The sequence below is a fragment of the Pagrus pagrus genome (genome assembly GCF_965226575.1).
Source record: "Pagrus pagrus genome assembly, chromosome: 21".
NCBI classification, from domain to species: domain Eukaryota; kingdom Metazoa; phylum Chordata; class Actinopteri; order Spariformes; family Sparidae; genus Pagrus; species Pagrus pagrus.
The window spans coordinates 2,144,443-2,159,567 of NC_140208.1; the positions used below are offsets into that span (position 1 = coordinate 2,144,443).

At 43.2% G+C, this 15,125-nt stretch overlaps 1 protein-coding gene across 2 annotated transcripts in view; it reads left to right on the forward strand.

The window, feature by feature from the left end:
* Window positions 1-15,125, forward strand: part of baiap2b (BAR/IMD domain containing adaptor protein 2b) — a 71,003-nt gene that overhangs the window by 5,713 nt on the left and 50,165 nt on the right. For both annotated transcript variants that reach the window (XM_084341684.1, XM_084341683.1), the window contains exon 2: window positions 14,417-14,492. In XM_084341684.1, coding sequence (XP_084197810.1) covers window positions 14,417-14,492 — 76 coding nt within the window. The remainder of the gene's footprint in view (window positions 1-14,416; window positions 14,493-15,125) is intronic.

A 15,125-nucleotide genomic window follows, 5' to 3' on the forward strand; every position in this document is an offset into this window, starting at 1 on the left:
TCTGACAGACGCATTATAAAAGGTGTATAATATCAATCCATTCCTAAAATGACAGGAATGCTGTTTTAGTATTGCATAGCTGTCACTGGGGAACATCCTCAAGTGATTGAAGCCATAAATGCTTTCATAAATATTGTCATATTTTCAAGTCCAATCTCTGCAAGACACGAGACTACGGCAGCGCTCGTAGAAGCCAAAACTATTTGTTCTCGAGGGAGGGATTTTCGTCCAATGTGTGGGGGGTTGTGAGTAATGCTGGAGAACACTTTATCCCCACAGTCACACAAGTACAATCTGTTCAGGTTTTTTCTTCCCTCTAGAGCCTTTTCATGTCTTAGCCCAGTGGACAAAATACAGACTGTTACAGTCAACAACAGGAGTTTCCAGCTGTTTTCTCAAACATACTGCAACAGAACTCCTACACAGTAAAATCCATATAGTTTGTGCCATGACCACAGCCAGTATTTCATAAGATTTCACCCTGGATTCTTGTTTGCCATCTTATCAGAGTTATCGCCTGTCGGTTGTGTGTTCTCCAGCCCATAAGGTAGCAGACAGCTGTTGTTCCATGCAGAGTCCTGCAGGTGAGAGGCAGGGCATCTGTTGGGGAGAAGATGAAGTGCAGCAGTGAACGGACGGGGGGATTGGCAGAAAGCTCCATCAATATTCCCCTTCTTCCCTCTTTGACCCGAAGAACAGATGCATTAGTGTCATATGCAACGTCGGTACCCACCAGGCTTTGTTCATGTTTGAGGTCATTTGAGGTGAAACCAAGCCTCTAGTCTCTGCGCTCATGTGTAAGGAAGCATATCGAATCTAAATGCTCTGCCAAGGCAGATTTCTCCAGTGTGATTGTTTCAAACCAGTGATTCCTCCTCTCTGATTAGTCACACTGCTTTCACCTCTTTTGTCTCTGTTCGGAGCTACATCGCCGGCTTTGTGCTTCTGTCCCTGCAGAATAGTGTGCCTCCTCACGCTCCAGGCTTTGTTCTAGCCTTGTGTCTTGTTACTGATCTTCGGTCAGCAGCAGTGTTTGCGAGCATTGTCGTGACACCGTTTGACGGTGTTGTGGGGTGTATGCCTGTGTTACGTAAGAGGGGAAGAGTGCAGGTAGGTAGCAATGGATTTAGTTTTGCAGTCGTTCACTGTAATGTGATTAAGCATATTGACGATCTTATTGAGAATCATCGCCAGTGGAAGTGTTTGCACATTCATGTTAATTCGAACAAATTGCGCGCCTTAAGGAGACAGGAGCTAAAACAGAGCGTTTCAAAGGGCGACGCTGGACAGTATGAGAAAACTGATGTGTTTTTTTGGGCATCAAAGCATGTAAACCTATTATAGTAGTCACCCGAAACAAAATTATGAACCTGAATATGAGCAGAATATGTCTCCTTAAGATGGCAGGGAATGTTTCAACACTATATATTATCGTGCACATTTGGTCAGTTATCTGTGGGGATAAGAAAAATACACCAGCAAGGAACAAAATGTACCCAGAAAAATGTGCTGTATTCTGCTCTAATGTTTGTACGTATACAGACTCAATTCACCATAACAGGCCTGTATTATTCATAGAAATACATAATGATCCATAATGTCTCAGAGTTGGCGCCCTCTTTTTCATATGAATCTAATATTTGTGTTCAAGCACAGACTGGACTCAAAGTCAACATCCAGAAGGCTCGAGCTCAGCAGGTCCAGGAGTGTGCGGCGCTATCCTTCTATTATTTAGATTTTACTGCTCCGTTACGACACAGCTTTCATAGCTGTCGCACAACATAACTGTTGGCATCTGCTGCGTGTGTGCAGTACGTCAGCAGCCTTTAACACATCTGTAAGTTATCTAATATGAGCTGGAGGGAGATCTGGGATGAGAGGTGGAGGCTGTCAGGGAGAAGGAGGTTGGCAGAGGATGAAAGGAAAGTTACTGGGACGGATCTCCAAAGAGAGACGGAGGATGGAAGAGAATAAATGAAAGCGGACTGAGGAGACAAAAATGTGGAGCCGCTATTCTTTTCTGATTAATTAGACTGAAATTAACGGGGGGAAAGGCCTAAGAGGCAATATGGTGCACACCACATTGACATACAGACAGCCCTGCTTGATGTACAACACATCCTGGTGTCACATACATGCAGATACTCCTTCATATGTCGTGTCTTTGCACAGGAAATGTTGCCAAATTAAATCGCTCCCTATCATTTTCATTTTTGAATAATGACCTTGCCAGTAACATTTGTGAATGAACATCTCGACGTGCGTGTTCCCGCGAGCATGTGCTCATTCATGTGCACGTGTGTAAATGAAAAAACGGGTTGTGACGATGAAACGGTTGCGTAACAATGAGGCGATGACGACGATGATCACCTTCGTTCACATGATGGCGGAGGAGACTTCCTCTCTCACCTCCTCGCTCTCTCCTCGCCCACCACGCCGTCAGCTCTCCTGTAGAATGAGATGAACGTGAGGTGAATAAAGATGGGCTGCCCTGTCACGGGGGGGAATTCCTGCACTTCCATACATGGTGGCGGAAGTGCCCCCTCCCTCCCGTCTCTTTCCAAAGCTGCGTCTGTGGAGTAGGGGGCGCTGACTCTGCCTCTGCGCGCCTGCACGCAGATAAGAGCTCATCTGAAAGGGAAATTGGCTGAGTTCTCACACATTCATACGCACACAAACTCTCTCTCTCTCGCACACACACAGCGGATAGGCACTGAATTTCCATCTCCTGAGGGCGTTGAAGCAGTGCAGCTTTAGCGCGGTGATTGTCACACTGACTGAGCAGAAGCAAATAATGTCCATTTTCAGGGAAACAGCAGCAAAACACTAATGGACATTATGTATATACATCAGCTTATCGCTGCCACATACAGTTTGTAACGCAGTGGGGATCTCCAGTGGCTTCTTCCACAATGGCAATAATGTTCTCTACCGGTTCTTATTTTGATGCACAATGCATCTATGCATGTGTATGTTTGGGTGTATATGCAGCTTATGGTAAATGAGGTATATTGATGAACATGTGCTTGCTGAGGAGCTAAAACGCTATATATCTGTAAATCAGAGAAGGAAAAAGTGTAAATCAAATTATTAGTTTATTGCTGAGGCGATAGTTAAAGATGGCGTTTTAATTTACTAGATGATACTGAGGTGTTTGTCTTTGCCATTTATATGAATGAGCGGCGCCCAATGACAGTGTCAACACAAACTGAACATTATATGCATCATAAAAGTAGACTTTATGGCAGTATTGGATTGCACTAGATTGCACAGGTGTACCCCATGAAATCACCACTGAGTGTTTTGAGGGATTATAAATCCTCTGCACAGCAGCATAGTCCATCAGTTCAAGGCAGATCAAAAGCAGGTATAAAGTGAAAGAAACCAAAATGAGAAATGGGTTTGCTGCACATCAAAATATAATATTGCAATAACATTTTAGATGGATCCAATGCAATATAACTAACTGACAACAAAATGTTAGGCTAAATTAACAGGCAGCCATATTTAATTACCATAAAAGGACAGCTACTTGTTTTGTCTGCGAGGTGATATCTTGCAAATTTGTCTTACCGGGCTTCAAGCTATGCAACTGAAGAGGTTAGCATAGATTTAGCTGTAGCATCAGTTCTGGGGGTATTGCTTAATTGAAAGAAGGGCAAAGAATGGCACTGAAGCCTTGTTTGGGATAGACATCAAAATACACGTATCATAGGAAACCGTTTCATTTTCATCTCAGCATGTGCAGCAGTTCATAGGAAAATAAAAAGTATAAATATGCCCTAGTTCAGTCTTACAGAAATCCTCAAAGAGATCCCAGATCTGCACCAAAAACTTGTTACTGCCGGGTTTATTTGCAATCTGTTACTTGTTATTTCAGAGGTCTGGCTCATTTAATTTACAGCCAAACATAAAAACATAACATTATTGTTGCAATAAATAACACAAGCTTTCAGCCAGAGGCCCGGCTTTACTTCATCCTACACTATTAATGTGAACTCAATATTTTATACATTCATACTGAACAAGTAAACTATATCCCTCCGACTTTGCTTTGTTAGATGACTTCACAAATGGAGGATGTTTATGGGTTCCTCTGCACCCGTCGCTGTGCGGCAAAGCTGCCTGGAGGCATCTGCAACAAGCTGCCTTCAGTAATAAGCTGAGAATGAGCGGCTGAGGTGAAACGGCCGAATCTGACTGCCAGTAAAAAACACCTGAATTATTACATCTATTCAAACTTTTACATAAATTGTGCTTTCACTTTGCATGACTGCTTCATTAAGTTTGCAGCATGTGTAGCCCAGAAAGGTTTTTCTCCTCCATTTTGTTGAAGCCATATGCTTTAAACAGAGCTTTTTATACTTCGGGTTACATAATATATAAATAAGTTCGTGAAGAAAAGATTAATGCACTCGAGGTGAAGCCATCAGCAACCTCCAGTCTAATCAATTTGCGCTGTTTGGAAAGTTTCCGTCAGGGTTCATGAGAATAAAAACAGCTCTCTCTTTATCAGCAGACATTTGTGATAAAGCACACAGCAGCACAAAACAGAAGGAATGTGGCTTTAACCAACGAATCGACTTTGTTAAACTGCTACTGTGTAAGATAACAAAGAACACACACATACTGTTCGAACTGATGCACCCAACCATATACTGTATTATTAAGTTGTTATTTGGACAATTACAGAGTTTAATAAACATTTATGAATACAATAATAAACTAGATTAAGGCAAAAGACCTTTTCAGCTCTGGTGTGGATAGATCAAATACATTACAGGACTACTGTCAGCAGAGTATTTGTGTTTGTTCAGGACATCAGGCTGCCAGTGCTGTTAGTGCCGTTTGATTGAAAACGTCATGTAGTGTCGGCAAATTGCTCCTGCGCTGTATGTACGCGTGTGAGTGATGAGTGTTTATACACCAGCTGACACTTGAACATGGTGAGAAATGGGAGTGTGGTGGCAGGTTATGGAGAGGGGATGACACACACACGCAGACACACACACACGCTAAAACTTGATGACAGGGGTCACCTTGAGTTGTGAGTGGTAGCCAAATACTCTCCAGCACCATACGAGCGCTCACCGTTTCCAGGGCGACCACCTAGAGTAAATGACCTTTTCTGTGTGTGTGTGTGTGTGTGTGTGTGTTTAATCTGGTTAACCTTGATATCCCGACCGGTTCACACACGTCTAAACAGCGGAGTCAACTTTGCTTATCAACACTTAAACTGTTGACTTTGTGCTGATGGCGTTTCACTCTTTTTCAGTTTCCCTTTGAGAGATTCTCTAGAGACTGTTTACACGTGAACGACTGAATCTCACATGATGTCACCTCCTGCCGTTATGTCCTCCGTGTCGAGAGGAGGAAGTGACCTTAGTTTTAGCCGTGTGTGATAGGCAAATTAAGGCAGAGACGGAAGAGTGAACAGCATGCAGGCTTAAAACCCACTGATGAAGCAGGTGTCTATACTTTATTAAACATCATCATGAGAGATGCTTCTCTTGACCACAGAAGAGAAAAACTTTAACCCTGCAGCAATGATGTCAGCGCAGACTTTTCATGTCTCAAGATAGTGGAAACCTGATGTCATTACTACATCTCCAAGGCTTGAATGTGTGGATCAACCCTGAATCACTAAAATACAAAATCAAGAACATTGCCTTCAGGCAATAACAATTTGCTGTTTGACAGGATTTCAGTGACTATATTTCGATGTGTAATTAGCACCTGTTTTTCTCATTTCGTTCACAGAAATGTTGAACCTAGCCAGCTGGAACATTTTTATTTTTTTTACTTGATGACGTCAACTGAATCTTTTGACTTGCAAATCACCAAATCAGTGCTTCCTTGTACCTGACATTTAACATGCTTTCCATACTGATTGTAGGATGATGATTAAACTGTTGATAGCAGAAAGCTTGTAGGTTATTTTCAGTGTCCATTTTTATAAATACTGACAGTAGACATGACTTCATCGCTTGAAGCCAGTTATTTGCACTCAGTTATTTAAATAAAGAAAATCTCATTCTGTCTCAGACTCCACCTGGTCTGGCCCTCCCTCCATGCTGGGGTTGCCAGGTCCCTTCTTGCTGGTTAATCTGTTTGGCAGTGAGTGGCGCAGCAGGTTCTAATGGTGCCACATGGTTGGCTCGGCTTTGCAGTAATTTACGCCCCAACATGATATGAACCTGCTGCTGTTTATGTAGGCTCTGACTCACCCCACACACTCGTCTCCTGCCGCCAACTGACACACACGCATGCACACAGACTGCCTCCTCTCCACCATTGTGGCAGAGCCAGCCAGGTCATGATGTTCTTAACGCTGCCTGTTTTCTTAGCTTTGTTCTCTCAAGTGTTTTGCAGTGACGTGCTTCCCTGCGTGGGAGGTAACTCCTGGATATCAGGTTCGCTCAAATCAGCCACTAGATCGCTTTAATTGTACTTTAAGAGGGCTTCTAAATGTTCTCGTCTACATGTTGAACTTTGTTTGATGCCTGGAGTTATCATTTTGTCCTACTAGCTCTGCCCCTGGCAACTGTTAAGTGCTATTCTTGTGAAATAGAGGTGTCTAGGAGCAACAACAGCTCAGCCACGCAACGGTAGAGCACACAAACTCACTGCAGGGCCTACGAGTGCTAATTAAAAAGTGCCTGTTATCTGTTCATCTATTGCATCACTCACTATAGCATCCAAACTGCGTCTGCAAGCAATATCAGCAGATGAACACAGTGCCATATTGTGGTGGACGATGACATCATCACAGACACACATACACCCCCCTGCCTCTTTAAAAGGATCACCCTCTCTGCCCGACATGTCTGTTGCTTGAAGCTTGAAAACAAAGTTAGCTGGCTAGCTTTACTGAGGAAGCTAAGCTTAAAAAAGAAAATAAGAGAAACACACGGACAGCAGTCTACAGAGAAGATACGCTGCCGCCGCCAATATAGCAGACCGTCTTGAGAGCAGAGACATGACGTTTGTGCGTTGAGCAGCAAAAAAAATATTTTCTGTCGATGGTACAGGACTCAGTAGTTGATGATGACAACAGCATTGTCTATGAACCCAACACTAGCGGGGAGCTTCATGAAACTGGTATCCATTGCCTAGCAGCTGCACGCAAGCTTCATCGTGTGCAATGCCAAGCGTTGGCTGGAGTGGTGTTACGCACGCCGCTTCTGAACCCTGGGGCAGTGGAAACATCTTCTTTTGGAGTGATGAATCACGCTTCTCCGTCTGGCAGTCTGATGGACAAATTTGGGTTTGGCGGGTGCCAAGAGAACGCTATTTAGTGGAACGCACAGTGCCTGCTTTAAGGATGCAAAGATTTGCCAGATTTTAGCCAATTAGGCACTTTTAACTTTGTTGCAACAGTTTGAGAAAGGCCATTTGCTGTTCCAGCTTTACTGTGCCCATATGCGCAAAGCGAGGTCCATGCAGACATGGTTGGACGAGTTTGGTGTGGAGGAACGCAGCCCTGACCTCAACCCCAGCGAACACCTTTAGGAGGAAATGGAAAGCCGATTGTGAGCCAGGCCCTCTCATCCAGCATCAGTGCCTGACCTCATGAATTTTCTTTTGGCTGACGGGGTACAAAATTTTCACAGACGCACTCAAAATCTTGTGGAAAGCTTTCCCAGAGGAGTGTCTGTTAAAGCCTCAAAGGGAGGTCCGACTCTATAATAATGCCCATAGTTTTTAGACTGGGAACAAGCTCATATAGGTGTGGTAGTCAGATGTCCACACACTTTGGCCATATATTATGCATAAGCACTCATTTAATTTTGTACACATTAAAGTATTTTTTTAAATTGCTGTTTAAGCGCTACTTGGCTGCAAGTATTTACACAAAAGTACATGTTTGTAATATGTGTTCTTTATTCTTCAGTATGTTTGACTGCACCTTAACTCGTCATAAACACTTGAGAGAAGTGCCTGTCTTGTTCCAGTATTAATAGCTTGTATAACCTCTGGCTCTGTTCCACATCACTCATCTGTCATGGGACATGATGTCCGTGTGCTGCCATGTTGCTCTGATGGATCTATTAACCTTGGTGTTGAGGGCTAGCTGCTACCTATTCAATCTTCCTCTTCTTGCATTAGCCATCTGTTACAGCTACGACAGCACTTGCAGTGAAATGCTGCTGGATTTCAGCTGTATCAGTGGGAAATCTGCTGTCTTTCATAGCCATGCAATGTAGTGTGTTGATCCTCAAGACAAGACAAGAGCGAGTACAATAACAGTCCACAGGATCATTTTCGCAGGATAAAGATGTTTTCAGGCAATGAAGTTAGGAGTTCTGTGAGACAAAGGCTGACTTGCGTCACCTCATGTCTCAATTGTCTCGGCCAACAAGCGTTTTCCTTTTTGAGTATCTTGTGCCTTGAGCATCATGATTTGAAAGAGTTTGATCCCCTCTTCAGGCTCAAAGAGGATGAGTCTGGGCTGGTTCAAAGGAAACAAATCAGTGTTCACAGCTAATTCGTCAGACATCACAGTCAGAATAAATGTTTGGGAGTCAAAACTCAAAAATCTGGACTGTAGACATGATATCAGTGAATGACAGTTGCAACATGTCCTCACCAGGAAAAAAAAATGCCACTTTGTTAATGATGAAGATGAATGACAAGCAACCACTTGTGGTTTTCTTCTGCACAAAACGTGAAACTTCAATCAGGACCCCGGCACATTCAGAGGGTCAACGTTGGTTTCTTTTAACCATGACTACCTTGTTTTCCTGAAACAAGTAGAAACAAGTAGTTTAATTTGCCTATCCGTAACCAAGTTTAACCATAAAGCTGGCAGATCAGAAAACGCTTATATTATGTTCGTACGTATTTGGAACGATCAAACTTGTGGTTTGCTGAACGACCATTAGATGGACCCATACTTTGTTGTTTAGGTGTAAAGGCTTGTTCCTGTGTCATACCTGATGAAAATCAGAAGGATAAAAATCAAAAAGATAAAATACTTTCTTTTCCCAAAAGAGAAGTTCAGTCAAGTCACAAGCTGCCTCCGCAGACAAAGCTGAAGAAACCCCTCAAAAACAAGAACAAAAAAACAATCAGAGGCCCAAATCCTCATCTACCCTGCAGAAACTGATGCTACATGGCAGCCAGTCCTGCCTGCCAGCACAGTGCACTGTGAACAACACCACACACAGATGAACACACAAACATTTACTGACACAAACAGAATTTTATTCCACAGTTATGCCTCTACACACTCTCTCAAACACACACTTTTGTTGCACTCGGACGCTTCCAGGGTGAACATCTGCCTCACCGATCAACTGGAACATCCTTTTGGTGAGAGGTAGAGAAACTCGTTTCCTTTTCTCTCGTGAGAATAAATATTTCAGATGCTGGCCAGACCAACAACATGTCAGCGTGAGATGGATTGTGCTCCCGTGTGTGTGTGTGTGTGTGTGTGTGTGTGTGTGTGTGTGTGTGTGTGTGTGTGCGTTTGTCTGTGTGAGATGGCATGTGGATGTTCACGTGCCTCCAATCCACCACAGCACCTGAACGGCTGCAGTAGGAACGAGCTTCTGTTGCTATTTTGCTGCTCAGGTTCTGTTCTGTTATTCTGCTCACTATTCTTCCAATTGATAAATTGTACACACTATGAAATGTCCAATATTTGTAACAAAAATGGTGACATCCTCAGATTGCTTGGTTTTGTCCATCCGATGATAAATAATATGGTTATATAAACAGAGAAAAACAGCAAATGCTCACATTTCAGTAGCTGGTAACAGAATATTTGTTATTTTTGCTCGATAATGACTCGTTTAATGAATTAATGAAATCCGTCAACTGACTAATCCTATTAGCATTTTCTGATTGGTTATATAAACTTAAAAAAAAAAAATACTAAACTGGTGATTAGAAAGGTGTGTTTTCTTCCTCAAGGTGTCTTTAAATGACTTTAAATTGTGCTCCAGACAAATTCTTCATCATTAAAACACATTATATCTTTACTGAGATTTGTAGTCACACATTTCCTCTAAAGGTTAACTCCACTTTGGTCTTGAGTCAGCTAATTATTTGTGTAATATTTCTATCTCCCCAGTGGGATCAGTGATGCGCTTCATGGTAGATTTCAAAGTGTTCAGTGATTAGCTCCACCGTGGCATTTAGTCTGTTCCTGTCAGGGAGCCAGGACATTAAAAAAATGCTGCATTGGTGACACTGTGGCTGCATAATGGATTGATTAAAAACGGTGTATCATCATCTGTGGGTAGAATCTTACTGAGATCAGTCAACAGAGTAGCTTTATCACTGTTTGTATCTACATGACTGTTTCAACAAAGTAGAAGATAATGTACCGTTCGTTATTATGCCGGTATTTGGTTTCCAGATAACATTGAGTGGTGCTGATCAGAGACGAAGCACATTCATGAGAGCGTTTCCCCAACGCTGCAACGTGATAAGACAATCCTTGTATTGTTATTGAGTTTTGGCATATAATTGGGGAGGTGATTAGCCAGTCAATTAAAACACATGACCGAAGCACACGGGCGAAGTGAGACAAAAGCAGTGTTTGCTCCGTAATCCCTCTCATTTCCCCTGCACTCAAATATGGTCTTTCATTCAGTGGAATGCTAATCAGCCTCAGTCCCTGTTGCAGAAGGAACAAGCTCAGCTGATTGAGGGTGGATTAAGCCAGGACCGGCCAAGTTAATGATCCTATTAAATTATAGCCTAAACCTCATGAGCATGTTGTGACGATGGTAAAACTCATGAATTCACAATTGGCATGTGCAGGGCAGCGTTGATGGTGATTGACAGGTCCAGCATGCTTCAGTGTTGATCAGAGGAGTTTAGGCATTGGACGTTATTCACAGCATGTAACATGATTTGTGTGTGTGAAGGGCAGGACCGACTGAACCGACTTTGAAAAGGGTCAAGAACTTTAAATTGGCCCCGAACTGTAATGCCGTGCAGTAGGGATGATGGATTTTTGAAGGCTAACCCGGAAGTTGGCATCGCCCTGGTTCCCTCGACAAAAGCTTTCAGTATAGGATTTTTTCCATTCTAGTTAAAATATTGTAGATCTCCTAAGCTTGTGTTTCCTTCCAGGTTTTAGTTTCCATGAACTGTTGTACTAACGTGCAGATGTTTGTGGCAGAAACACATTCACATTCAATTGTCGACAGTTATTATCTCCTGTTTTGGATTGCATTAGCGCGGCTAGCTGATCGTAGCCCACCCGGAAACAAGTTGTCATTTTTACATTTCAGTTGAACAATGGAGAACTAGTTATTTTGTTAGCTTGAGTTTTGTGAAATGCCCGGCTAGCTGTTTTTCTCTTTCCAGTCTTTATGCTAAGCTAGCTGGCTTCAGCTTCATATTTAGCAAACAGACATCAGGGTGTAATTAGATGTTTTCTCATCTTAACTCTCTGCAAGTAAGTGAATAAGCATATTTCCCAAAATGCTTCTTTTGTTTAATTAAAAAAAAAAGTGAAAAATTTAAATCTGAACTAGACAATTTTTTTTTTTCACAAAACCCTTTTTGTTTTCTGTGTGCACTTCTTCCAACTTGTGTGATCATAACTTGTGTTATCTGCATGTGTGTGTTTTTCCTGTCAGTAACCACACTGACAGTTTTTAACAACAACCACACCAACTCAGTGAAAGAATGCGGCGCATGAGGCCTAACCTGTCCGCTAGTGGTTACATAACACACCTCATCACTCAGTCACTCAGTCACAGGCAATCACAAGCACATGTGCACACACACACACACACACACACACACACACACACACACACACACACACCCTGCACAGAGACATCCCCCCGGTCCTCTCTCTGTTGATTTAGACATGACAGCCGGGCAGCTCTCCATCTTCTATATTTATTCTTCTGTTGATCGTCCCTTTCTTCCCGCCGAGCAGTGGTACATCCACAGCGATAATTACTGGTGCTGGAGCACTTCCACCGACTCGGGTTTGTTCAGCAGCCGACACCTTATGTAACAGAAAATATACCCAGAGATGGGAGAGAGGGGCGAGAGGGAATTGGGGTATAAATAGCTTTGTTTGTCCTCAGAAATGCACAAAGAAACACCGCTAACCTCTTTCCTTCTTTTCATGTTCGTGAATATGACAAGGTTAGAAAAATCTTCCCCGGGAGTCCACAGCAGGCTGCTTTTGATCCGAAGTACAGCTAGTTTTCCATACAGAAATCACCTTAAATCATCTTAAGCCTCACATCGATCAAAATCTATTTCCACTTTTGATGTATTTATCATCAGCCCTTTGCAATGTCCAACTCCTCTTTAACTCTTAAACTAAGCTTTTTTTCCACCTCATTTGAGCACCTTAGAGCAGTTCTCGCTCCTCATTCACTGGGCAGTCGGCCTATTTTTCTTGCACCCCTGTGTCGTCCTGCCCTACTTCTTACTTTCCTTTTTTGAAGTCATGGTGAAGTTTGTGTACCAAGGTGACTGTTGTGCGTCAGCTGACGCGCATTAGCAGGCATCCCTCGTAGCGAGCAGCCACAAAAATATGTGTCTGTGAACCTTAAATGTACCCTCCTCCCCCCTCGCCTTATGCTCACTCTTCTGTTCTCTTTGTCCCCTTCAGTCTTCTTTCTTTTGACGTTCTCCTGGGCTGTAAAGTATGTTTAACATATTTCAGCCTCAAAATACCTTTCTGCCCGTTAACTGACCTTTGTCTTACCAGAAAGTGGATCTGTGAAATTCAACCGGCCGTCTTTGCAAATTTTGTAGTTTTGTAGGTGACTACAGCCGGCAAGCAAGCGAGTTTGATTGATTGATCATTTGTGTTGCTTTAAGTTTCTCAGGTGAGTTTGAGTCTGGCTTCCCCATATCAAAATGGCAGTCGTGTTGATGCATCGCTCCAATGAACAGCAGCAGTCAATTTGGGTCTAAGGATATAAATCTATGCATTAGAGCTCGCTATTTAGCAACTTGAGTTGAAGGTTGTGCAAAGCCACTAAAATTTCATGGGAATTAGTCGATATTGTTGCGAAATTTTACAGTTTTGATGTTGATGATTGAAAAACTGCGTATTAGTCACTGCACTGTATAATCCCTCATCTGTTCTTCTGTCTTGGATCGTCCCCCGTCTCCTTCTCACCCCTCGCTCCCTTTGTCTTCTCTCTCCTTCCATCCATTGCTGCTTCTCTGACAGTCCTGCCACTTCAAAGTTATAAAAGAAAGTCAAAGAGAAAATTGCTGGGTTTTTCCGGAGATTCAGCAGAAGTGAAAGGGCAGCTTGCACTGAGTGGGAGGTTGAGTCACTGCAGACACAGACAGAGAAAGTAAAACTCATTATACTTTTCTTCTTGACTTTTCCTCGACTTGTTAACGAGGGCTCGGGCCTCTGCTTGTTGTGTGTTCTGCTGTGGACACGCTCCACCGCCCGTTTGCTGACCAATACTCGGTCATAAAAGCGTGAGAGATCATGTCATATCTGATATCAATAATTACATTCAGTTTTGGCCTTTTCTCCCTGATTCTCCGATCACCCAGAACTGAATCACGCAAGAAGCAAAGTCACATTTGATGTTGCTCGACTAAATCTGCACTGATCGCCATGTGCTCTTCGTCCTCCTCGCTGTTAATGGTTGAGTTATTCCTCTCTCACTCTCTGATTTCATCACGATGATCTGCAAGCGCCTAATGGTTAAACCTTGTTTAGCACAGCTGACTTCAGTTGCATGTTTTGACCTGACCAAGGTGATGCTACGGTGCCACATTATCACATAGAGATTTATATGTCTGTTACTAGACAACGCTCCTGCCTCTAGCTGCACCTACTTCTGATTTTATTTGTCAGGTTTTGAGATATCTGTCTCTGAGATCTGATGATGCCATAGCTGGATGCCACCCAAGATAATGAGAAAATGTATTTATAATTTGGGTGAACTGCCACTTTAAAAAAAAAAAAAAAAGAGAGGGAAAAAAAGCAATTAGCAGGAGCAGTGTGCTAGAGTTCAGTGCGTGCTAGAGAGATGGAGGGAAATGGTGTTGTGTCCAGGTCTGCTGCTGAGTGGAGGGAGTCTGCAGCCAAAACCAGGTTTTATTTTAATAAAGACAGCAGGGGAGGTGCGAGGAAACAGCCCCTCAACTCCACCCCTCCACAACCACACACACCACAACATATATACACAGGCGCCCCCCACAGTCACTTGTTCTCTCTCTTTCTCATAGTTTTCCCTGCGTTTCATCCCTTCAGTTTTCAGCTTGAAATGAATCCCTGCTGCACTCCTCTTCCTCCTGGTTGGCTCATCTGACTGCTGTGTGTTCGACTGTGTGTGTGTGTGTTCATGCCCCAGTAAAAAAGTGGCGCTCTGTCACTGGAGCTCATATCAGTGTTTGTATCCGTATCTTTCCTGCTTCTTGACTAACCCAACGTGCTGTTTTCTTCCCTTTCCAGTCCATCATGGAGCAGTTCAACCCCTGCTTGCGGAACTTCATAGCCATGGGAAAAAGCTACGAGAAGGCGCTCACCAGTGAGTACATCAACCGTCTCTTGTTTTCTTTCTGTCTTCGTCCTTCTCTCATTCCTCCTGTCCGTCCAGTAGTCCAGGCAGAGGGCCAGCTGACCCGACACTTGGCGCTGCTTTTATATCCTCAATTTAACTCAAGAACAGATGTGTTGTGATGAAGACACAGATATTCGGAAGTTTCTTGTGTTGTTGACGTCTGCACCGAGCCACTCCAGAAACCTTAAACTTGATGTCTTTAAGCTAGCTTGTTGCTCTGTGGCAAAAGTGGCCGCAGTAATGTCTCCCTGCAGAGACTCATCGAATATCTTGTGTCCAAATAAATGTGTTCAATGAAGATCTTTTTCAAATGTTAAAGATTTGCTTATCAGAGATGAGATGTCCTCTGATTGTTCCTCTGTGATGACGTCCATGTCCACACATCTTTGTCCCTCCGACACCGGTTCATTGGTCCTAAATGTCCACCTCTGCTGTGCGTCCTTTGTCATCGCTTTTTGTGGCTTGCGCAGATGTGTTTGCATTGTCGTGCGTCTGTGTGAGAGAGAGAGACAAAGATGGAGAGATTGAGGTGTACATGCAGCAGTGGCTCAAGGTTAAAGACAAAAGAACTGCAAACGTCTTGAGGGAGCTAAGTGGAGC